This window comes from Hemitrygon akajei, chromosome 2 (assembly GCF_048418815.1).
Source record: "Hemitrygon akajei chromosome 2, sHemAka1.3, whole genome shotgun sequence".
In the NCBI taxonomy this organism is placed as follows: domain Eukaryota; kingdom Metazoa; phylum Chordata; class Chondrichthyes; order Myliobatiformes; family Dasyatidae; genus Hemitrygon; species Hemitrygon akajei.
Genome location: NC_133125.1, coordinates 167,098,734 through 167,123,195, shown reverse-complemented (window position 1 = coordinate 167,123,195; position 24,462 = coordinate 167,098,734). Strand labels below are relative to the sequence as shown.

Below are 24,462 nucleotides of genomic sequence, written 5' to 3'. Positions count from 1 at the left end.
CCAAGTAAATAATGTCCATCTGTTCCTCTCTATCCATTGTGCTTGTTTTATCCTCAAAGAACTTCAGTAAGTTTGTCAAACAGGACCTGCCTTTGCTGAATCCATGCTGCATCTGCCTGATGAATCCATCTCTTTCCAGATGCTTCACTATTTCTTCTTTAATGATAGCTTCAAGAATTTTCCCAACTACAGATGTTAAACTAACTGGCCTGTAGTTACCTGCCTTTTGCCTACATCCTTTTTTGAACAGTGGCGTGACATTTGCCTTCTTCCAATCTACAAGGACCAGCCCAGGGTCCAGAGAATTTTAGTAAATTATCACCAAAGCCTCAGCTATAACCTCTGCCATTTCTTTCAGTACCCTGGGATGCATTCCATCAAGGACCAGGGGACTTGTCTATCTTTAGGCCCGTAAGTTTGCTCATCACTACCTCTTTAGTGATAGGTATTATATCGAGGTCCTCACCTTCCATCGCATCCATACATCTTTCTTTGATATGTTTGACGTGTCCTCCACCATGAAGATCGACACAAAATAGTCATTCAAAGCCTCTGCCATTTCCTCATTACCCAATATCAATTCCCTCTTCTCGTCCTCCAAGGGACCTATGTTCACTTTAGCTACCCTTTTCCACTTTATATAATTACAAAAACTTCTTACTATCCATTTTTACATTTTGTCCCAGTTTATTTTCATAATCTATCCCCCTCTCTTTATTGCTTGTTTAACGGTTCTTTGTTGCTTTTTAAAGTTTTCCCAATCTTCCAGTTTCCCACTACTCGTACACATGAGCTTTTAGTTTGATGACTTCTTTTATTTCCTTAGTTATCCAAGGCTGGCTCTTCCCACCTTTACAGTCCTTGCTTTTAACTGGAATATACTTCTGTTGAACACCTTAAAAAATCTCTTTGAAAGTCTTCCACTCTTCCTCATCCGTCCCACCATATAGCCTGTGTTCCCAGTCTACCCTATCCATCTCCTCCCTCATCCTGTTGTCGTCTCCTTTGTTTAGGCATAGTACACTGGTTTTAGATCGAAATATTGCACCCTCCATTTGTCTGAGAAACTCAATCATACTGTGATCACTCTTCTCAAGAGGATCCCCAACTACAGGGTCACTAATTTTGCCTGTCTCATTACACAGGACCATATCCAAGATGGCATGTTCCCTTGTAGGTTCAGTGATGTGCTGTTGAAGAGAGCCATCATGGATGCATTCTATGAAGTCCTCCTCAAGACTGCCTTGATCAACTTGATTCACCCAATCTATGTGCAAGTTAAAATCCCTCATGATAACTGCTGTTCCATTCTTACATGCCTCAGATACTACTCTGTTTAATGCTTGCGCTACTGTAATGTTAATTACTCGGTGGCCGATAGACAATTCCCACCAGTGATTTTTTCCCCTTTACTATTCCTAATCTTTACCCAGATGGATTCAACATTGTGCTCCTTAGATCTTATATTGTCTCTCATTATCACCTTGATCTCATTCTTAATTAAGAACATAACACCACCTCCCTTACCTTCCTGCTTATCCTTTCGTATTACCTGATATCCTTGGATAGTTAATTCCCAGTCCTCTCTCCCCTGCAATCACATTTCTGTAATGGCCACTAAATTATACCTCTTTGTACTGATTTGTGCATGGACCTTGTTTAGAGTACTACGGGCATTCAAATAAAGTGCCCATACACTCATTGTGAAATCTAGTAATCTTTGTCTCTTATTGCACTTGACTTTTCTGCATTCCACCCTTACTTCTCTTTTTTAACTTTTGCTTTTACTTTATCTTTATCCACACTTTTCTCTTTTACTTTATCCATACTTCTCTAAACTTTTGATCCCCCCCCCCCCCCGCTATTTAGTTTAACACCCTAGCCACAGCCCTAGTTATGAGATTCGCCAGAATCCAGAACCCAATGGAACAGCTCCCTCCTTCCCCAATACTGGTTCCAGTTTCCCACGAATTCAGACCAACTTCTCCCACACCAATCCTTGAGCCACGCATTCAACTCTCTAATCTTCTTGTACCTATGCCAGTTTACATGTGGCTCAGGTAGTAATCCAGAGATTACCACCTTTTTGGTCCTGCTTTTTAATTTAGTCCTTAGCTGCTCAAATTCCCTCAGCAAAACCTCTTTCCTCGTCCTACCTATGTTGTTGGTACCAACATGGACTACGACAACTAGATCTCTCCCCTCCCACTGCAAATTCCTCTGCAGGTCAGATAAGATACCCTGAACCCGGGCACCAGACAGGAGACACAGCCTTCAAGATGCTCTATCCTCACGACAGAGAACTCTGTCTATTCCCCTGACTATACTATCCCCAATTATCACTACATTTCTCTTCTCTCCCCTCTCTTGAATGGCTCCCTAAACTACAGTGTTACAGTCAGGTTGCTCATCCTTCCTGTAGCCGCCACTCTCATCCACACAGGGAGCAAGAATCTCAGACCTGTTAGAGAAGCCCATCCCACATCCTCTGAACTCCATGGAGCACAAGCCCAGAGACATCAAACACTCCTCAAACATTAACCACTTCATTCCTGGAACCATTTTTGTCTCAGTTCATTCAGACACTTAGTCAGACTCTTTTCTCTTACCGGCTCACACAAACTTTAAGTCATTACTGTATATATTTTCATATCTTTTTTGAGGTCCTGATTCAACTGGAAGTCTCACAGTACTCCAGCTGTGATCTGATCAATAGAACATAGAAACACTGCGCAGGCTCTTCGGCCCACAATATTGGGCCTACTTTTTTCCAAACTGAGAATCAATCTAACCCTTCCCTCCTACATACAGTTTGTGCAAATGTTTTAGTTGCAAGAGTAGCCAAAGAGGCACAAATTGGAGCTCAAGACTGTGGGTATATTTGAAGTGAAAATTAATAATTTCCTGATCAGCCAGGGTATCAAAGGTGTACGAGGTTGAGTGGGATCTGGGATCAGTCATGATTGAATGGCGAAGCAGACTCGATGGACTGAATGGCCTAATCTGCTCCCCTGTCTTATGGTCTGATATATAGTGTTAGGGTGTCGAAGACTGTATTTGTCAATGTGGATCAGAGAGCGAGTTTGTAAATCTGAAGGAGGCAAAGGATGTTATGAACGGAGAGGGTGGAGTGCCACAGGAGGGGTGTGGGACAGGTGGCAGAGAAGGAGTGGTAGGGGCTGGAGAGTGCGAGGGGGCATGGGACAGACACACCCAGCCCTGAGACACCAGGCGAAAAGTCATTTGATTCCAAACAATTGCTTTATTGATCATTTTAGAATGTCTCTCTAGAGTCATAGTCATAGAAAAGTCCAACACAGAAATAGGCCCTTCAGCCCATCTTGTCCCTGCCAAACCATCTAAACTGCCTACTACTCCCATACCCTTGCCACGCATGTACCTATCCAAACTTCTCTTAACTATTAAAGTCAAGCTTACATGTGTCACTTGCACTGGCAGCTCATTCCACACTCTCATGACCCACTGGGTGAAGAAGTTTCCCCTCATGTTCCCCTTAATTTTTTTCCAACTTCCTCCCTTAACCCATGACCTCTGGTTGTAGTCCTACCCAACCTCAGTGGAAAAAGCCTGCTTGCATTTACCCTATCTTCACACCTCACAATTTTATATACCTCTATTAAATCTCCCCTCAACCTTCTATGTTCCAAGGAATAAATTCCTAACCTGTTCGGTCTTTCCTTAACACTCAGGTCCTCCAGACACAGCAGCATCATTGTAAATTTTACCTGTATTCTTTCTACCTATTTACACCTTCCTTGTAGGTTGGTGACCAAAACTGCTCTGAATTAGGCCTCATCAACATCAAGTACAACTTCAACATAACATCCCTTCTGCACCCAGTACTTTGATTTATGATGGCCAATGTGCCAAAAGCTTTCTTTATGACCCTGTCTACCTCTGACATGACTTTTAATGAACTATGGACCTGTATTCCCAGATCCCTCTGTTCTGTCGCACTCCTCAGTGTCCTACTGTTCACTGTGTAAGACCTACCCTGGTTGGTCCCACCAAAGCACAACACCTCACACTTGTCTGTATTAAATTCCATCTGCCATTTTTTAGCCCATTTTCCCAGCTGGTCCAGATCCCTCTGCAAGCTCTGATAATATTCTTTAATATCTAATACACATCTTGTCTTGGTGTCATCCACAAATTTGCTGATCCAGTTAACCATATTATCATCCAGATCATTGATATAGATGACAAACTGCAATGGACCCAGCTCCAATCCCTGTGGCACTCCACTAGTCACAGGTTTCCAGTCAGAGAGACAACCATCTGTTACCACTCTCTGGCTTCTTCCTCAAAGCCAGTCTAATGCAATTTACTAGCTCATCCTGAATACTAAGCGACTGAACCTTCCCAACCAGCCTCCCATGCAGGACCTTGTCAAATGCCTTGCTAAAGTCCATGTAGACAACTTCCACTTTGTCTGGTAACTTCCACAAAACTCTATTAAGATTGGTTAGACATGACCTACCACTTACAAAGCCATGCTGACTATCCTAGTCAGTCCATATCTATCCAAATACTCATATATCTGGTTCTTTATAATACTTTCCAGAAACTTTCCCGCAACTGATGTCAGACTCACCAGCATATAACTTCCTGATTTATTTAACAGCCTTTCTTAAACAGTGGAACAACATTGGCTATCCTCCAATCCTCCAGAACCTCACCTGTTGCTAAGGATGATTTAAATATTGCCGCTAGACTCTCAGCAATTTCTGCACATCTCTGACAGGGTCCAAGGGAACACCTTGTCGGGCCCTGGCGATTTATCCACCCTAATTTGCCTCATCCTCCAAGAGGACCACCACCTGGTCATAGGGTTTGGAGACTTACATGCCTCAATGACCCACAGAGCAATGTTGGTTGGAGTCAGGTGCTTTATGCTTTGGGTCTTGGTAGGGTCACCTATGCCAATCAGGTCAAAGGGTAGAGGCCAGACTAAGAGTGGTCCACCAGTCCTCCAGGTTCGGGGGTTCAGCTCAGGGCTAACAACCCTGACTTGTCAAAAAACAATTGTTACGGAAGCAGCAAAGAAGAATCGTTCTTTACAGACAGAGATGGGGACTTCAGTTGCCACGCTAAATGCCAGAGGCATAACGGGTAGTGAGTAAGTAATTTGCCTCAAGACAGCAAACAGCTCCTCCTCTGTATCCATGATCTTGTTGCTGCTTTGCTTCACTTTGATCGTCTCCATGTCTGTCGCCTGAGTAAATACAGATGCAACAATTCTCTTTTGGATTCACACATAGATTACAATTCTGATCTTCCTGAGGACCAATTTTGTCCCTTGCAATTCTTTTTCTCTTAATGTATCTGTAGAATCCCTTAGGATTCTCCTTCACCTGGACAGTTTGGGCAACCTCATACCTTCTTTTAGTGCTCCTGATTTCTTCCTTGCATTCCTTATACTCCATAAGTAACTCATTTGTTCCTAACTGCATATACCTACCATGCGCCTCCTTTTTTGTCTTAACCAGGCCATCAATTTCTCTTGAAAACAAAGGTTCTCTGAACCTGTAATCTTTTCCTTTTATTTTGACTGGCACATACAAGCTTTGCACCCTCAAAATTTCACTTTTGAAGGCCTCTCACTTACCAAGTACACCTTTGCCAGAAAACAACTTGTCCCAATCCACACTTGCCAGATCCTTTCCGATACCATCAAAATTGGCCTTTCTCCAATCTCAATCCGTGGACCAGACCTATCTTTTTGCATATTTACTTTGAGACTAATGGTACTGCAGTCAGTGGATGCAAAGTGTTCCCCTACACAAACATCTGCCACCTACCCTGTCTCAATCCCTGATAGGAGAACACTCTCTCATTGGGACTTCTATGTGCTGATTAAGGAAACTTTCCTGAACACATTTGACCAACTCTATCCCATCTAGTCCTTTTGCAGTATTGGAGTACCAGTCAATATGTGGAAAGTTAAAATCGCCTTGCAACAGTCTGTGGATCTCTCTACAAATTTGTTCCACTAAATCCTGCGGACAGTTAGGTGGTCTATAACATAGTCCTGTTAACACGGTCATACCTTTCTTATTCCTCAGTTCCGTCCATAAAGTCTCACTAAAGTCATAAAGTTCTCAGTCTGTCCTGACAGATCATTGCCGTGACATTTTCCTTGACTTGTAACACCACCCTTCCCCTTTAATCCCGCTCTGCCAATCCTGCCTCCCCTGCAACCAAGTCTCACTAGTGGCTACAATATCATAATTCCAGATGTTGATCCATGCCCTGAGCTCATCTGCCTTTCTTGTATTTCTTTCATTGAAATCTGTGTAGCTCAGGACATTCGTCACACCATGCTCAACACTTTGATTCCAGTCTTTATCTGAAGTTTAAATAACATCTGCCTCCACAACCTCTCCACTATCTGCTCTGGCACTCTATTTCCCACACCCTGCAACTCTAGTTTAAACACCCCCACCCCCATGCAACACCAGCAAACCTTCCACTAGCATAGTAGTCCCCCTGCAGTTCAGGTGCAAACTGTCTCTTCTGTATTGGCTCCATCTTCCCTGGAAGAGAGCCCAATGATCTGAATATCTGATGTCCTTCCTCCTATACCAACTCCTTAGCCACTTATTAAACTGTGTGCTTTCCCCTTTTCCCTCCAATAATTTCCCTCTCCCTGTCCCCTTCCAACCCTCAGACCACCATAGAGAGCCATATCAGCTGTCATGAAATTCGTTTTTTGTGTGTGTGTGGCAGCAGTACAGTGCAATACATAAAATGACTACAGTGCAGTGCAGAGTACTGTAGCCTTCCATTTTCATTTCATCCATGTGTCTATCTATGAGTTTATCAAAGGTCCCAAATGTTTCTGCCTGTACCACCTCCCAAGCAGAGCACTCCAGGCACACACCACTAAAGTAAGTGCATAACCTCCCTGTTCCTGTATTCATTACGGTGAATAACAAAGGTCAGTCTCTCACATGCCTTCAGGTGAGGGATTACAACAAGCCTGTTGATTTCAATGCAAGTTATTGCAAATGCAATGTTAGCATTCATTCCAGAGGACTACAATACAAAAGCAAGGATGTGATGCTGAGGCTTTGAAGGCATCGGTCAGACTGCACTTGAAGTATTGTGAGGAGTTTTGGGACCCTTATCCAAGTAAAGGTGTTCTGGCATTGGAGAGGGCCCAGAGGTGGATCATGAGAATAATCCTGAGACTGAAAATGTTGATGCTTGAGAGGCGTTTAATGGTTCTAGGCCTGTACTCAGTGGAGTTTAGAAAAATGAGGGGAAATCTATCAACTATTGAAAGGCCCAGATAGAATGGATGAGGCAAGGACTTTTTCCAATAATGGGGGAAGTAGCCTCAGAATAAAGAATGTCTATTAGAATGGAGATGATGCTGATGAATCTGGCGAATTCATTGCCACAGATGGTTGTGCAGGACAAATCATTGGGTATATTTAAAATGGAGGTTGGTAGGTTCTTGACGAGTAGGGTGTCACAGATTACAGGGAGAAGGCAGGAGAATGGGGTTCAGAGGGCAAACAATGGATGGCGTGGCAGAGCAGACTGAGGTCTAAATGGCCTAATTCTGTTACCTTTTTTTACGGTCTTAAATACATTCCGTGCAAGTGAAAGCTTCCCTGTGGAATTAGCCATCGAGTGAGCTTAGGGTCAATTTGACAGCCTCTGTTGATGACTTACATTTGGGCAATCGCTGACCGTTTCCCCAGCATCATCATCACAAAATCTCGGTAGGAGATGGTCTCGCCCATCTCACCCACCACTTCTTTTATCATCTTCTTTAACTCCAGGTGGGTCTTGGCCGCCCCCATCTTCTCCAGCATCCTCTTTAAGCCCATGATATCTGCGGGGAAGGAGAGCAGGCAAGGGTTAGCAGGCCCTGGACTGATCGCTCAAAGACACATATCAAAGGCACAGTAGTGGAGTGATTGCAGCTGCAAGATTTGGGCTCAATAAGGGAAGTCCTGGGAAGTACCACCATATTGATGCAATCACAAAGAAGGCACACCAGCGTCTATACTTCCCTAGGAGTTTGAGGGGACTTGCTCTGCCACCAAAGAGACCAGCAACTTTCTACAAATGTACCACACAGAGCATTTTCACAGGTTGCGTCAGCCCCCTGGAATGGAGGGTCCAATGCACAGGATCAGACAGCTGCGGAGAGTTGTAGACTCAGCCAGTCCATTGTGGGCACCAGCCTCCCCAGGATTGAGGGCGTCTTCCGAAGGACATTCCTCAAGGAGGCAGCATCCATCATTAAGGACCCCATCATCCAACCACCCAGGACATGCCATCTCATACCTGGGACACACGCTCACCGACTCAGGAAGAGCTTCTTCCCCTCTGCCATTCGATCTCTGAATGGACATTGAACCCATAAACACTACCTCACTACATTTTTTCATTTCTATTTTTGCTCTACTTATTTAATTTAACTATTGTTTCTATATGTGTGTGTGTCTAATGCCATGACTCATACTTCTACTGTTAAGCTGTATGTATTCTATTTAGCGGTTCTGTAAGAGCAGTCTGTTCTGTTTTCATGCTTGTGCTTGTTTGGGTATTGTTGAAGATAAGAGATGAGGAGAAATATGTGCTATCCAATTAGGATGGTTGAATTAAGTGGAGGTTTCACTGGTGAGGGACACTAAGGATGGGCCTGGGGCTTTAGGTTCGAGAGGGGATTAAGAGGGAAAATACAGGAGAGAAGAGCTCGTAGGGTTCAACTCAGAACGAGACTGTGAATTGACAAAGCCGGGGTGAGATCGGTGACTATGGAGAAACTTTGACCTGTAACTTGTGAGCATTTGACTGTTAAATTAAAATGGGCCCTTTTCTTTTTTCCCCTTTCTTTACTAACCCTTTAGTCAAATTAAGATTCATAAATATAATCTTTTAATCATATGCGGTGATTTTGCGGTACTATTTTGAAACAGGGTAGTAAATTACACAGCATCCACACAAGCAAGGGTTTGGGGTGTGAGAGCACCTCAACCTTATGAGTTTGGTTGGGCCAGAGGTTGTCTTTCTTAGACAAATTCCGTATAGACAGTGGTGGCAATCGAACCCCAGTCTTACAGCCGGTGCTGTAAAGCATGATGCTAACCTATGGTACTGTGCTGACCCTCTAGCTAACTGTGTGAAGAATATTCTCTCAGCGGATGTACACACTTTGTGCTTGCAGCGTGGAAAGAAAAAAAATGTAATGATTTTTCAGGTTCGATTTTGTCATTAAAAAAAAATTGGATAGGTATATGGACATGAAAGGAATGGAGGGTTAATGGCTGAGTGCAGGTAGGTGGGACTAGGTGAGAGTAAGCGTTTGGCACGGACTAGAAGGGCCGAGATGGCCTGTTTCCATGCTGTAATTGTTATATGGTTATAAAGACTGCATAAAATGGAAACTGAGAGTCCAGCAGCCCACAAGAACTTTAGAGACTTACCAATATCTCCATCAGCGTTGAGGTCAAACTCCATGTATTTCTCTGGAATGAAATGAAAGGAACTGTTTTACCACAATTCAAATGTGATGAAATACCAGGTGTTTAATTTAACCCATGAGGGTTCAATACCCACTTTGACTCAGTGAGGCCTTTATGTTGAGTTGGAACCATTTGTCAACAGCTGAATAGTTCAGACCTCTGACTATTGATTATTGTTATTGGTTTATTGACCGAATACAGTGGGAAGTGTGCCTTGCATACTGTTCATACAGATCAAATCATTACTCAGTGCATTGAAGTTGAACAAGGTAAATCAATAACAGAATTCAGATTGTCCCTCCATTGGTGAGGGTTGACCACGGGTGTTGTGTCCCAGCTGTCTATGTGATACGCAAGTCAGGGCAGTAAGACATGTAGAGCAAGTTGTTGCCCACGTAGCAGGCTCCTCCACTCCACGATGAATCCAAAGGGGACGGCACCATTCTGACATCAGCAGCGTTGCAGGAGTTGCCAGTCAGTATTGAACTCCACATCTTAGGGACTCCTGTTCTGGAATTTTCCTCGGGGTTCACCCCCGAAGCCTTCCCCATGAGTGGGCATAACCGCAAGGTTTGAGGTCAGAGTTTTCTTCACCCAGGTGAAGAAAACCAGCCCCATCTGCCTGAGGTGACTGTTTTCAGGTGCCAGTAACCCACCTTTGCCCCTTCTCCTGTCAGGAGAAATGGTTTTGCTGGGCTTAGTAGCTAAGCCACAAGAGTAGGCCAGGAGCTGGACTTGGTTGTCAGAGGCTATTTGGGATGTAGGCCATTGGGAGCATTTAATGGGTAATGGGAGATTATCTCCGCTACCACCCCTGGCTATAACAACCTTAAGGAACTTGAGGTTAGAAGCATTTAGATAGGTACAGTACTGTGCAAAAGTCTTAGGCACATGTAAAAAAATTCTGTTAAAGTGAAGATGCTTTTAAAAATAATAAAACAAGGAGTTTCTGAATATCAAAAATTTTCTATAAAAAGTAGTAAACAGTAAAAAAACAAAATCAAATCCATATTTGACGTGACCACCCTTGGCCTTTAAAACTGCATGAACTCTCTAAGGTTCACTGGCGTGCAGTTTTATAAGAAAGTCAGCTGGTAGGTTGTCCCAAGCATCTTGGAGGTGTTGCCACAGTTCTTTGGCAGACTTTGGCTGCCTCGCTTTCTTCTGCCTCTTCAGGTAATCCCAGATAGCCTCGATGATGTTGAGATTGAGGCTCTGTGGAGGCCATACCATCTGAAACCACATAAAAAATCTCGGGTGCCTGAGACTTTTGTACTGTACTGTACATGGATGGGCGGGCTTGGAAGGAGTTGGGCCTAAGACAGGAAATCGGGACTTGATGGGTCGACCATGTTCGGCATGGAGTCAATGGGCTGAAGGTCCTGTATCAATGCTGTAGTGTTCCATGATTATATGACTTGATGCATGAGTGTATCGAGTTAAGCAAGTAGCAAACAGGATAGAGTGTTACAGTTACAGAGAAAGTGTGGTGAAACTGTGGGCAAGTAAAGTGCGAGGGCCACGATGAAGTAGACTGGGAGATCAAGAGATCATATTGTGTTGGAGATTTGCTCGAGCCTGTTCGGGACAGACTCAGGCTTTGATTTCATGTGCCCCAGTGGGTGGTGGAAGAAGAGAGAATGACAGGAATGGAGCGTCTATGATTATGTCGGCTGCTGTCCCCAGGCAGATACATTACGGCTGTACTTCTCACTTTCTCCTTCACTCTCTCACTTTCACTTTCTCTCTCAATTCACTCTCTCTCCTCTCACTGCATCTCACCCTCTGCCTCTTCACTTTCTCCTTCCCCATCTCTTACTCTTTCTCTCTCCTCTCTTACACACACACACACACACACACACACACACACACACACACACACACACACACACACACACACACACACACACACACACATTCTCTGTCATATTCTCTATCTTCCTCTTTCTCTCTCACACATTCTCTCTCACATTCCCTCTCTCAGTCTCTCCCCCTCTCTGTGTGTCCCCCTCTCTATCTCTATTTCCCTGTCTCACTTTCCCCGGAACCCATCCCTCTCTCTCTCCACTTTTGGTAATGATTTGATAATTATTCCAACACTGTGTTTTCAATGCCACTCATTACAATACTGTGTTGGCATGATCTCCATTTGAGTGACATTGGTGCATTTCCTGGCCTGTGGAAAAAGTTAACCTTCGGATTCGTGTGGAAATGGAGGCCGTCGATTATTCAGGAATGGTCTGTAACCTTGCTGTGCACCTGCAGAGAGTACAGACCAGAGGATGGATCCTATTCTGTAGATAAGAGGGTCAGACAGAGTCCAGGCCAAGGAATGTGGCAGTTCAAACTTATAAAATCAAAGCCTCCCCCCCAGCCCCCACCTCCTCTCCCTTAGGTTAATGTCCCACATTGTAGGTGAGTGATTGGAGCTGTTACCTTTGAAAGCTCGGAGCTTATCTTCCAAATCTGGGTCGCTTTTGTACTTCGGGCTGTCCAGGAATTCCTACAGAAGGGAAAACAGCTGACTGGTCAGGTGGTCGGGTCGAGAAGGAACAACAGCTCGTACTAAACACCAGGGAAACTTCTGCTACATTATCACGAGTTTCGGACTCAGTGCTGGGAACAGGCTGTTGGTGATGATGGGAGAGGAGCGATGAGGAAAGGGTTAATCTCTTCCTTTGGTTCAGGCTGGGGACAGACTGTGAGTGGGGAGCAGTGATAAGATGGTTAATTCCCTGGGGATAGGCTGGGGATAGACTGTGAGTGGAGAGCAGCAGTGAGAGGGTTAACTTCCCTGGGTTCAGGCTCGGGATGGACTGTGAGTGGGGAGTGGTGGTGAGAGGGTTAATTCCCCTGGGTACAGGCTCGGGATGGACTGTGAGTGGGAGCAGTGGTGAGAGGGTTAATTCCCTTGGGTACAGGCTGGGGATGGACTGTGAGAGGGGAGTGGTGGTGATAGGTTTAATTACCCTGGGTACAGGCTGTGGACGGACTGTGAGTGGGGTGTGGTGGAGAGAGGGTTAATTCCCCTGGGTACAGGCTGGGGACGGACTGTGAGTGAGGATAGTGGTGAGAGGGTTAATTCTCCCAGGTAAAGCTGGGGGATGGACTGAGAGTGGGGAGCAGTGGTGAGAGGGTTAATTCCCCTGGGTACAGGCTGGGGACGGACTGTGAGTGAGGACGGTGGTGAGAGGGTTAATTCCCCTGGGTACAGGCTGGGGACGGACTGTGAGTGAGGACGGTGGTGAGAGGGTTAATTCCCCTGGGTACAGGCTGGGGACGGACTGTGAGAGGGGAGTGGTGGTGATAGGTTTAATTACCCTGGGTACAGGCTGGGGATGGACTGTGAGTGGGAGCAGTGGTGAGAGGGTTAATTTCCCTGGGTACAGGCTGGGGACGGATTGTGAGAGGGTTAATCCTTTCCCTTGGAACAAACTATCCAGTGTCTGATGTGAGTGGGAAGTGGGGAGTGAAAGGGTTATTCCTCTCCCCTTGCTTGCCTGGGATCTGTCTGCATGCTTTGGCTATGAAAGGGTTAATCTTTCCCGCTATGTTTAAACACACTGAGTCACTGGGTAACTTCCTCAATTTAAGCAACATTTCTCATTGTTACATTATAATTCTGCTGACAGATGGGAAAACACATGCTTGGTCATCCGTCCAGTCTTCTGTGTTATCATTTGCAGATTTCCCTTTCTCTCAAAACAGAAATCATTTTGAGGATATGAATGTTGATGGAGTTTGTCTGTTCCCGATTATCTATTAGGGACTGTGATTTGTCAGGCTTTTTGAGCAATTTCTCCTCCTCTTCCCCACCCACCCCCCCACTGGCCTGACTCTCTGGGTGGCATTTGGCAACCGTCCTACGGTTTCGGGGTTGGACTTCAGAGAGTGGGGCAACTTGCTGTCTACTTGGGTTGTCAGTGCTGGCTCACCGGCCGAACGGAGACCTGCAATGCGGAGCAGAGATGGCTTCAGTCAGCACCTGAGCCCCTCTTCTCCCTGGATCTCTGTATCGCTCTCTTCTCTCTCACTTGCACCCCTCTCAATCTCTCATCCCACTTCCTCTCTCTCCCTCACTCTTACTCATTTTTTCTCTCATTCTCTCACTTGGCTCGGCCTCACCCTCTCACTTTTCTGATCTCTCCCCTCGCTCACTGACTCTTGCCTCTTTCCCTCGCCTCTTGCTGTCTCTCTCTCTAGTCTTTTACTCCCTTTTAACTCTCTTCAGCTCACTTACTCTCTCTCACCCACTTTCTCTCTCGCTCGCTCTCTTTCACACTCCCTCACTTTTTTCTCTCTCTCCCACTCCTACACTCTTTATCTATTCATTCTCTCTCCTCTAACCCCCTTTCTCTCTCACTTTTGCTTTTCCCCCACATCTCTCTTTCTCCCTCTTGCATACATTCTCTCTCTCTCTCTCTCACACACACATTCTCCCTCTATGTCTGCCTTCCTCCCACTCCCACTTCACTCTCTCTCCTCCCCTCTTTCTTACTTTCCCTCTTGCTCTCTCTCCTCTCTCCCCAGCTTTCTCTCTCACAGTGGTGGAATTGCTGACTTCTGCACTAACGATGCAGAGACATGTCACTTTGAAAGTTGAAATTCAGATAGTTAACTGGATGTGGAATTCAATCTAGTCTCACTATTAGTGACCAGGAAACTACCAGGTTACGGGGCAATAAGAGTTCATAGATGCCCTTAGGAAATTGGAGGGCCTTTACACAGCCTACTCTTGTGTGCATGTGTGGGAGTGTTTGTCTGAACAGTGTTGAAGGCACCACACACCTTTCACCCTTACTTGATTTGATAGGAGACCTCCCGTGATGGAGCTCCCTACCAGAAATGGTCGACTCTCACAATAATCAACTCCACTGCCTCAACTCCTACAGAGAGAACAAACATTTACAAAGAGCCCTGATGCTTTGAACAGCAGTTCAATCCTTCTCCGTACCTGATTGATTCCCTCCAGCCGGTCATCCTGTTGTGCTTTCAGGATTCCAAAGGCTTTTCCACCTGGAATATTTCAAGAATGCAGGTTATGTACTGTCCTGTGGAGTTTTACTCTGTGTCTAACTCATGGCCTGAGAGGGTTCGATGGAACACATTAATAACGTGGACATTTGTTTAGCATTGTCACATGTACTGAGGTGCAGAGTAAAGCTTGGTTTTGCATGCTGTTCATACGCATCATTTTGTCACATCAGTGCATCAAGGTAGTACAAGTGAAAAGACCTGTACTAGACTGCAGAATAACATGTTACAGTTACAGAGAAAGTGTAGTGCAGGTACAAGGGTCTTGATGAGGTAGACTGTGAGGTCAAGAGGTCCATTCAATAGACTTATAACAGTGGGGTAGAAACTGTCCTTGACCCTGGTGGTACATGCTTTCAGTTTTTTTGTGTCTTCTGCCCAGTGGGAGAGCGGAGAAGAGAGAATGTCCGGGGTGGTGGGGTTTTTGATTATGCTGGCTGCTTTCCCGAGGCAGTGAGAAGTGTTGGTAGACTCCACACAGAGAAACCAGCCTGTCTTTATTAGGCAGGCTGGTTTCCTGTAAAATGCTGAGCTGTGTCCACAGATATCTGTAGTTTCTTCCAGTGAAGGGCAGAGCTGCCGCCAGACCAAGCTGTAATGCACGGGGATTTCTGTGAAGGAAGTATTTTCTGTTTTTAGCAGATTTTCTATTTTGTTTTGTCAAGTGAGCTGACCCTCTGTCTGATCTCTGTGTCTCTGCTATGGGGACGGTGTGATGGAACAGTGCAGAAGGAGCTTCTTTTTCCTTGAGTGTTTGATGGGATAGGGCAGAATAGGGGTTCCCAACCTGGAGTCCACGGATCTCTCGGTTAATGGTAAGACTCCACGGCATAAAAAAGGTTGGGAATCCCTGATGTCGAGGGAATTGTAGGCTGTACGTAACCCATTTTCTCGGTTTTCGTTTTGTAGAAGGAATTCTACTCTGTATTTAACTGTGTTGCCCTATCCCAGGATTGTTTGGAAAGACATTATACAAGGGGTCTGTATCTAACTGAGATGTTGCGGCCCTAGAACTACATAAATGGGGTTCTTGATGAGAATTTACTGAATCTAATTGATGTTGCCAGATTTTGATAAGCCTTTGGAAATAGCACTTTATTAGACAGATTTAATCTGTAAGCAGTACTACCTGGACTGGGATGTCTTCCAGGAGCTCAGCATTTCAGACAACATGTATGGAGAGGAATAAACAGTTGACATTTTGAGCCAGGACCCTTCAGTGGGGCCAGAATAAGAAGAAGGGGAGAGGTACGACTAGGTGAGGAGGGTGGGTGGGGGAGGGTTGAAAAAGTAAGGAGCTGCGAGGTGATAGGTGGAAGAGGTAGAGGGCTGAAGAAGAAGGAATCTGACCGGAGAGGAGAATGGCCAATGGGAGAAAGGGGAGGAGGAGGAGAAACAGAGGCAGGTGATGGGCTGGTGAGGGGAACAGAATAGAGAATGGGAAAAGAGAGAAGGGGAATAGGGGAATAAGTTACTGGGAGTTTGAGAAATTGATGACTGAGCCTGCTTGTTCCTCTCCATAGATGCTGCCTGGCTAGTTGAGTTCCTCCAGCACTTTATGTATGTATCTCAGGCTTTCCAACAACCGCAGAATTTCTTGTGTCTTGGATGTTTTCCAGTGAGTGTTAGGATGTGGTTGGAATCAGCAGCAAACACTCAGTCAATATTAGTCAGCTGTGGGGCTTGAACTAACTCTCCTGACCAAGGAGTTTTGGTATCAATATGTCTCTGACTTCATGGTGGCGTTTTTGGGATGTTGAGAGGGGTGGGTTTCTTTGGATAACAGAGGGCTTGGGACTTTTACAGATTTGGATCTGTTATCATGGACTGTTGGCTACAGGGTTTGTCTGAAACTCAGGGAAGTGCAAGGAGAACACGATGGAGCTGCTGTAAACTCATAAGAGGAAAATTAACCTTTCTTGAAAGAATGCAAGTACTCCCTGCTGCGTGATGTGACCTATACACTATACTAAGTAGAGTTAAGAAACTGCAAGGGTAGAAAGGCCCTGATGGAATTTTAAACAGATCTCCGAACAGTGGTAAGGAATGTGGGTCTGCAAGGGGAGATGGAAAATGCTTGTCAAAACGGCAATGTTATGATAGTCATGGATGATTTCAATATGCAGGTGGATTGGGAAAATCAGGTTGATATACATAGAATAGTACAGCACAGGAACAGGCCACCTTGTGCTGAATCAGCTAGAAAGCAAATCAAAAACACCCAAACACTAATCCCTCCTACCTGCACAATGTCTATATCCCTCCATCTCCCTTATATCATGTGCCTATCTCTTAAAAGCCTCTGATATATTTTCTTCTGCAAGATACCAGGCTGCGGATTCCAGGCATCCAGGTTGGCGCTGGATCCTAAGAAAGGGAATTTATAAAATCCCTATGAGATGGTTTTGTAGCGCAGCTCATAGTTGAACTCATGAGGGGATCAGCTATTTTGGATTGGGTGTTGTTCAATGAACTGAAATTGATCAGCGAGCTGAAGGTAAAGGAACCATTGAGAGCCAGTGTTCATAAGATGATTGAAGCTAAAGTCAGATGTATGAATATTACAGTAGAATAAAGGGAATTACAGAGGCATGAGAGACGATCTGGCCAAAATTGATTGGAAAGGAACACTATCAGGGACATCAGCAGAGTAGCAATGGCTGGAGTTCCTGCGAGAAATTTGGACGGCACAGGGTAGATGCATCCCAAAGAAGAAGTATTCTAAAGGCAGGATGACACAATGGTTGCAGACAAGAGAAGTCAAAGCCAACATAAAATCCAAAGAGAGGGCATATAACAGGGCAAAGATTAGTGTGAAGTTGATACCAAAAGTTTTATCAGATATATAAACTGTAAAAGAGAGGCAAGAGTAGTTATGGACCACTGGAAAATGCTGCTGGAGAGGTAGTAATGGGGGCAAGGAAATGGCAGAAAAATGGATTAAATATTTTGCACCAGTCTTCACTGTGGAAAACATTAGCAGTGTGCTGGAAGTTTGAGAGTGTCAGAGGGCAGAAGTGGGTGAAGTTGCCATTACAAGGGAGAAGGTGCTTTGGAAACTGAAGGGTTTGAAGGTGGATATATCAGCTGGACAAGATGGTATATACCCCAGAGATCTGAAAGAGGTGGCTGAAGAGGTTGTGGCTTTAGTAATGCTCTTTCAAAAATCAATGGATTCTGGCATGGTTCCAGAGGACTGGAAAATTGCAAATGCCACTCCACTCTTCAAGAAGGGAAAGAAGCAGAGGAAAGGAAAGCATAGGCCAGTTAGTCTAACCTTAGTGGTTGGGAAAATGCTGGAGTTGATTGTTACAGTTTTGGGGTACCTGGAGGCGTATGGTAAAATAGGCCATAGTCATGGTTTCTTTAAGGGAAGATCTTACCTGACAAATCTGTTGGAATTCTTTGAGAAATAACAAGTAGGATAGACAAAGGAGAATCAGTGGATGTTGTGTGCTTGGATTTCCGGAAGGCCTTTGACAAGGTGCCACACATGAGGATGCTTAACAAGTGAAGAGCCCGTTGTATAACAGGAAAAATACTAGCATGGACAGAGCATTGGCTGATTGGCAGGAGGCAAAGAGTGGGCATGAAGGGAGCACTTGCTGGTTGGCTGCTGGTGACTAGAGGTGTTCCACACGAGTCTGTGTTGGGACTGATTCTTTTAACGTTATATGTTAATGATTTGGATGATGGAATTGATGGCTTTGTGGCCAAGTTTGCAGATGATATGAAGATAAGTGGAGGGTAGGAAGTTTTGAGGAAGCAGAGAGACTACAAAAGGAATTAGGCAAATTAGGAGAATGGATAAAGAAGTGGCAGATGGAATACAGAGTCAGAAAGCATATGGTCATGCACTTTGGTAGAAGAAATGAAAAGGTTGACTATTTTCTAAATGGAGAGAAAATTCAAAAATCTGAGGTTCAAGAGGACTTAGGAGCCCTCGTGCAGGATTCCGTAAAGGTTAATTTGCAGGTTGAATCGCTGGTGAGGAAAGCAAATGCAATGTTAGCATTCATTTTGAGAGAACTAGAATATAAAAGGAAAGATGTTAGGTTGAGGCTTTATAAGACACTGGTGAGCCTCATGGAGTACTGTGAGTAGTTTTGGGCTCCTTAACTGAGAAACAATGTGCTGACATTGGAGAGGGTTCAAAGGAGGTTCGCAGAAATGATTCTGGGATTGAAAGACTTATCATATGAGGAGCATTTGATGACTCTGGGCCTGTACTCTCTGGAATTCAGAAGAATGAGGTGGGGGGAGAATCTATTTGAAACCTATCAAATGTTGAAAGGCCTCGATAGAGTGGATGCAGAGAGGATGTTTCCTCTAGTGGGGGCATTTAAGACCAGAGGACACAGCCTCAGGAACATCCACTAGGCGGAGGGATTTCTTTAGCCAGGGAGTGGTGAATCTGTGGAATTTGTTGCCACAAGCAGCTGTGGAAGTCAGGCCATTTTGTATATTTAAGGCAGAGGCAGAACCAATTCCAACAACATTTTACAAATGATACACACCGTAATTATGTTGGCGGGGATATTGATGAATTAAACCATAGGACCATAAGACAAAGGAGCAGAATTATGCCATTCAGCCCATCAAGTCTGTTCCTCCAGTTGATAATGGCTGATTTATTTTCCCTCTCAACCCATTCTCCAGCCTTCTCCCTGTAACCTTTGACACCCTTAAGAATCAAGAACCTATCAACCTCCGCTTTAAATATACCCAATGACTTGGCCTCCATAACCATCCATGGAAATTACTTCCACAGATGCACTACCCTCTGGCTAAAGAAATTCTCCTTATCTCTGTTCCAAATGGACATTCTTGTATTCTAAATTGGTACCCTCTGGTCCTGCATTCTCCCAGTACTAGAAACATCCTCTCCATGTCCACCCTATCCAGGCCCTTCAATGTTGCAATGAGTTTCCCCTTTACTCTTCTAAACTCCAGTGAGTACAGGCCCAGAGTTATCAAGTGCTCCTCATATGTTAACATTTTCATTCCTGGAATAATTCTCACAAACTTCATTTTGGCCCACTCTAATGCCAACACTTCCTCCCTTATATGTGTGCCCCCAAACTGCTCACAATACTCCATCAACAGCACATACAAAATGCTGGTGGAACACAGCAGGCCAGGCAGCATCTATAGGGAGAAGCGCTGTCGACGTTTCGGGCTGAGACCCTTCGTCCTGACCAATGCCTTAGCCAATTAGGTTCAATCAAGTAATCTGCAATGTCCTGGATGATCTTGACATTCCTGAAGATGTTTGGGACAGAGATTATCAAACAATTGTAATCATTTTCTCTTGCCAGAAGCAGAAATGATTCTATCCATCGCCCCTTACCTTCCCGACCCTGCTTTCTTTCCTAGGCTTTGCTTTATCTTGCTCTTCATTGAGAGAAAACCCTAGGCTTAATTGACTACTGCCAAGGAATAGGAGGGGGTGGCCACTTGGCTCATCCAGCCTAACTTGCATTTATGGAAATCGTAGCTTGATCTGACCTAGGCCTGAAGTCTACCTTCCCATCTGAACATAACCCTCATCTTTTCTTAACAACAAACATCTGCTCACTTCTGCCTTGAATATCTTGCCCCACCTCTACTGCTCTGTGGGTAACTGCTAAGATTGGTAACACTCCCCCCAACCGAAGAAGATATCCTTATTTATTTCCATCTGAACGAACCCCCTATGTCCAGACACCTCCAATAGGGCATTCCTTTTCTCAACCCCCATCATCATAAAGATGATCTGTTCTTCCAGACTGAAAATAGTAGGAACAAGCTGATCATTAACCCTCATCAGACAACCCTAGCATATCTACTCTGAACAGTTTCCAATGCATGTGTACCCTTCCAAAATATGAAGACTAAAATTTTCCTCAGACGTGGTTTCTCCTCCAACTAAAATAAGGTTTTCCTATTTTTAGACCAGCCCTAAGACCATAAATAACATCCCTCTCAAACTCATTCTCCTGCTTTCTCATACCCTTTAATGCACTGACTAATCAGGAACCTATCAACTTCTGCTTTAAATATACCCAGTGACTCCACAGCTGTCTGTGGCAACGAATTCCACAGATTTACCACCCTGGCTAAAGAAGCTTGTCTGATAATGTCTCCGCTGACATGGATCCCTGCAACTGCCACCTTTGAAGGGTAGACGTTTAGCCAAAAGCAGCCATGTCAGGACAGTAAAATCGACGGAACATGCGGAATCTCTGAGCACCTCAGGGATTCTGCACCATCCAAAATTCATTTTTACAGCTGGAATGAGTCAAGGAATTTGATATTATCCAAGCCGGAGTCACTTGTTGAGTTTGGGATCCGGTCAGAAAATACTCAGCATGTTGGGAAGTCTCTGTGGGTGGGGTAACATTTCACATCTAAGACCTTTGTTTGGACCTGGAAAGCATGTAGATTTTCATTGGAGGGAGGGGATGTGTGGAATAAAAGGGAGTGTCTGAGATTGGATGGGTTGAAATGATTAGTGGCGAGAGTTATCAACTCATTAAGCTGCAGGGCTGAAAAACCTTTAACAGACCCCGCCAGGTCAGGCAGCATCTATGGAAGTGAATAAACAGTTGCTGTTTTGGATCAAAACCCTTTATGAGGACCAGAAAGGAAGGGGGCAGAATCTTATCATACAAGGGGTGATTGATAAGTTTGTGGCCTAAGGTAGGAGTCAATTTTAGAAAACCTAGCACATTTATTTTTCAACATAGTCCCCTCCTACATTTACACACTTAGTCCAGCGGTCGTGGAGCATACGGATCTTGGACCTCCAGAAAGTATCCAAGAGCAGGGGTGATTGATAAGTTTGTGGCCTAAAGTAGAAAGAGATGAGTTATACAGCTCTCATTACAAGCATATGCAGGTCAACTCTTTGAGTGATTATGCAGACAGTTTGAAGTTAATAACTCATCTCCTTCTACCTTAGGCCACAAACTTATCAATCACCCCTGATGAGTTATTGACTTGGGTCCAATGAAAATAATTGGTCAACACACCGTCCTTCAAAAGAGTTAGACAATGTGGCAAAATATTTGCACGCAGCATCTGACCATGTGTAGACAGGACGCTTTATATTCAATGTAACTGTTTTATAATTACATTTCTATTTCTCTTTGTTGGGTCCACTATGATTAAATAGGATTAGAAAGTCTCAAACTCAGCTAAATCTCCATTATGTCATCAAAGCAGTCCTGGCATTGTGCTGGGGTGTTTCGTAGCTGTCCCTGGTAAAGCTGGCACTGGTTGCTTACTGAGTGACTCAGTGGTATGGTGGGCAGAGCTGCTGCTTCAGGGAACCCGGTTTGAACCTGGCCTCTGACATTGCCTCTGTGTGATGCTTGAACACACCCTGTGACCTTCCCACCCCCCAGTGGTTTCCCCACATCCTGAAGATGTGGCGGCTAGGTCAATTGTCTGTTATAAATAACCCCTGGTGTTGGAGGGTGATAGAGAGGATGGGGATGTGGGAAGAATAGATTACAGGGGAAATTAGGGGGTAATGCAATAGTGAGCCAGCACAGACTCAGCGGCAGGAATGGCCTCTTTCCATATTCTAAGGAAATGGGGTATGAAAATTCCATAGTCATAGTAATGATGTACCACAGCACAGAAACAGGCCCTTTGGCCCATCTAGTCTGTGCTGAACTATTATTCTGCCTACTCCCATCGACCTGCACCATAGCCTTCCCTACCCCTCCAATCCATATACCTATCTAAACTTCTCTTAAGCATTGAAACCAAGCTCGCATGCACGACTTGTGCTAGCAGCTCACTCCACACTCAAACCCACGTTGTATATAATTTATATTCAGATGCTTCAGGGAAATTGCGGTGTGTCTGAATCAACTCTGACCGTATTACACATTAGTACAAGCCAAAGCCAAAATTGAATTTATTTCCATTTACGCAAGGGCAAGTGGGTCCAGCTGCTTTGAAAAATGACCTAGCAGCAGTGCGTAAGGTGGCATTGTCGCCATCTGTAGCGTTTAGCGATGGCAGTGCCTGCAATCACTGATTGGGGTTCAATTCCCGTCACTGTTTCTAAGGAGTTTGCATGTTCTCCCCATGACCGCCTGGGTTTCCTCTGGGTGCTCCGGTTTCCTTCAACATTACCAGGATGTATGGATAGTATTAGGGTTAGTAAGCAGTGGGCATTCTGGCACTGGGAATGTGGCAACACTTGCTGGCTGCCCCTTCCCTCTTCACCACCCCCCCCCCCCCCACCAGCACAATCCTGGATGATTTGATTTGATGTGCAAAGACTCATTTCACTGCATGCTTCAATTTACGTGTGACAAATTAAGCTAGTTTTTATCTTCATTGTAGGCACAATAGCTTCACGGAAGCAGCATTCACAAGAAAAAAAATTATAAACCATGTAGCTTTGATTTCAAAATTGACGTTTGGATAGGTACATGGGTACATGGATGGGAGGGGTCTGGAGGGCTTTGGTCGATGGGACTAGGCAGAATAGTAGTTTGGTACAGACTAGATGGGCCAAAGGGCCTGTTTCTGTGCTGTAGTGCACCACTATAGCTATATTTTTTACGAAAAACCAAAAGGAAGTCCATGTTAGTGCAAAGTGATCAGACTGCTGATAGCGTTACTGAACTGTAGTGATGTTTAGGGTTTTGTGGGAAGGTTCAGGAATCGATTGGTTTGAAGGAAGTAGCTGAAAGTGATCTGCACCATAGCTGATGCAGGAAATCGCAAATATCACGCTGGGAAATGGGCCAGTGGGTGTATGGAATGAGCTGACAAACAAAAGTGGTGCATTTACAATGATTCTAAGATACATGGGACAGGGTCTAGAGCAGGGCTTCCCAACCCTTTTTTGCCATGGACCAAGGGGTAAGTGGACCCCAGCTTGGGAACCTCTTTCGAGAGGGATATAGGCCAAATAAGATTAACTTAGACAGTCTTCTAGATAGTTGGGCTGAAGGTTTCACCCTGCAGTGTTAACAGAACCACAGACATCAGCCCAGACCAGTGACCAGAACTTCCCTTACAAGAGATAATGCCAGAAAGCGATGGGACCGTCCCTGAGTTTTGGCAGAAAAGTTTGTTCTAAGGAATCCACACAAGACCAATCACATAGGAGTTTCTTACCTTGAGGATTCATCAACAAGCTGTGATTTTCTTCTCTCTTCTTTCTTGCCCCCTCCTTCCCCCTCTCTCCCTCTCTCTCTCCCCAAAGAGTGTCTGAATTTTAGTAACACTCAGGAAACACCAAGTGTACAGAAATAGTTGAACTTCCTGCTGGTGATGTGATGTCACTGCTAGATGCTTACATTTCACTTTTCTCACTTGCCTTTTGAAGGCGAGTGTTCCTCTCTGAATTTTTCCAAGGCCATTTGCAAAAACAAATATAAAAAACAAGCTGCCTTGAGATTCCACAGAAATCGTAGGGCCTGGTCTGATCCAGAAACTATAGTAGAAGGGGTGGTGGAAGAACAAGACTTCGGGGGGGGGGGGGCGTATTTTCAGCAGGTCAGGTCAGAGGTGTTTTGATTCACATATTCCTTGATGCCTGTGCAGTCTTTGGGTTAGAAGATCAGTCCCACTAGGCCAGCATTTCACTGCCTTTTGTGTTTTTGAACCCAGGGCACTGCTTCTGTTTTCAGATTGGCAGAGAGGATCCATAAGACCATAAGACATAGTAGCAGAATTAGGCCATTCAGCCCTTTGAGTCTGTTCTACAATTAGATCATGGCTGATTTATTATTCCCTCTCAATGCCATTATCCTGTTTTCACATAATCTTTGACACCCTCACTAATCAAGAACGTTTCTTCCTCCACTTTAAATGTACCCAATTGCTTGCCCTCCACAGCCCTGCATGGCAATGAATTCCGCAGACCCTCCACCCTCTGGCTGAAGAAATCACTCTTCATGTCTATTCTAAA

At 44.7% G+C, this 24,462-nt stretch overlaps 1 protein-coding gene across 1 annotated transcript in view; it reads right to left on the bottom strand.

The window, feature by feature from the left end:
* The window catches only part of LOC140737941 (allograft inflammatory factor 1-like), a 29,298-nt gene extending 5,513 nt beyond the window's left edge, over nucleotides 1–23,785 (bottom strand). Inside the window, exons 1-5 of the mRNA XM_073064803.1 lie at nucleotides 23,667–23,785; nucleotides 14,461–14,522; nucleotides 11,943–12,009; nucleotides 9,468–9,509; nucleotides 7,705–7,867 (exon numbers count right to left, since the gene is read on the bottom strand). Of these exons, the coding sequence (XP_072920904.1) occupies nucleotides 7,705–7,867; nucleotides 9,468–9,509; nucleotides 11,943–12,009; nucleotides 14,461–14,522; nucleotides 23,667–23,679 (347 nt within the window). The 5' untranslated portion in view covers nucleotides 23,680–23,785. The remainder of the gene's footprint in view (nucleotides 1–7,704; nucleotides 7,868–9,467; nucleotides 9,510–11,942; nucleotides 12,010–14,460; nucleotides 14,523–23,666) is intronic.
* Nucleotides 23,786–24,462: the final 677 nt, after the last annotated feature.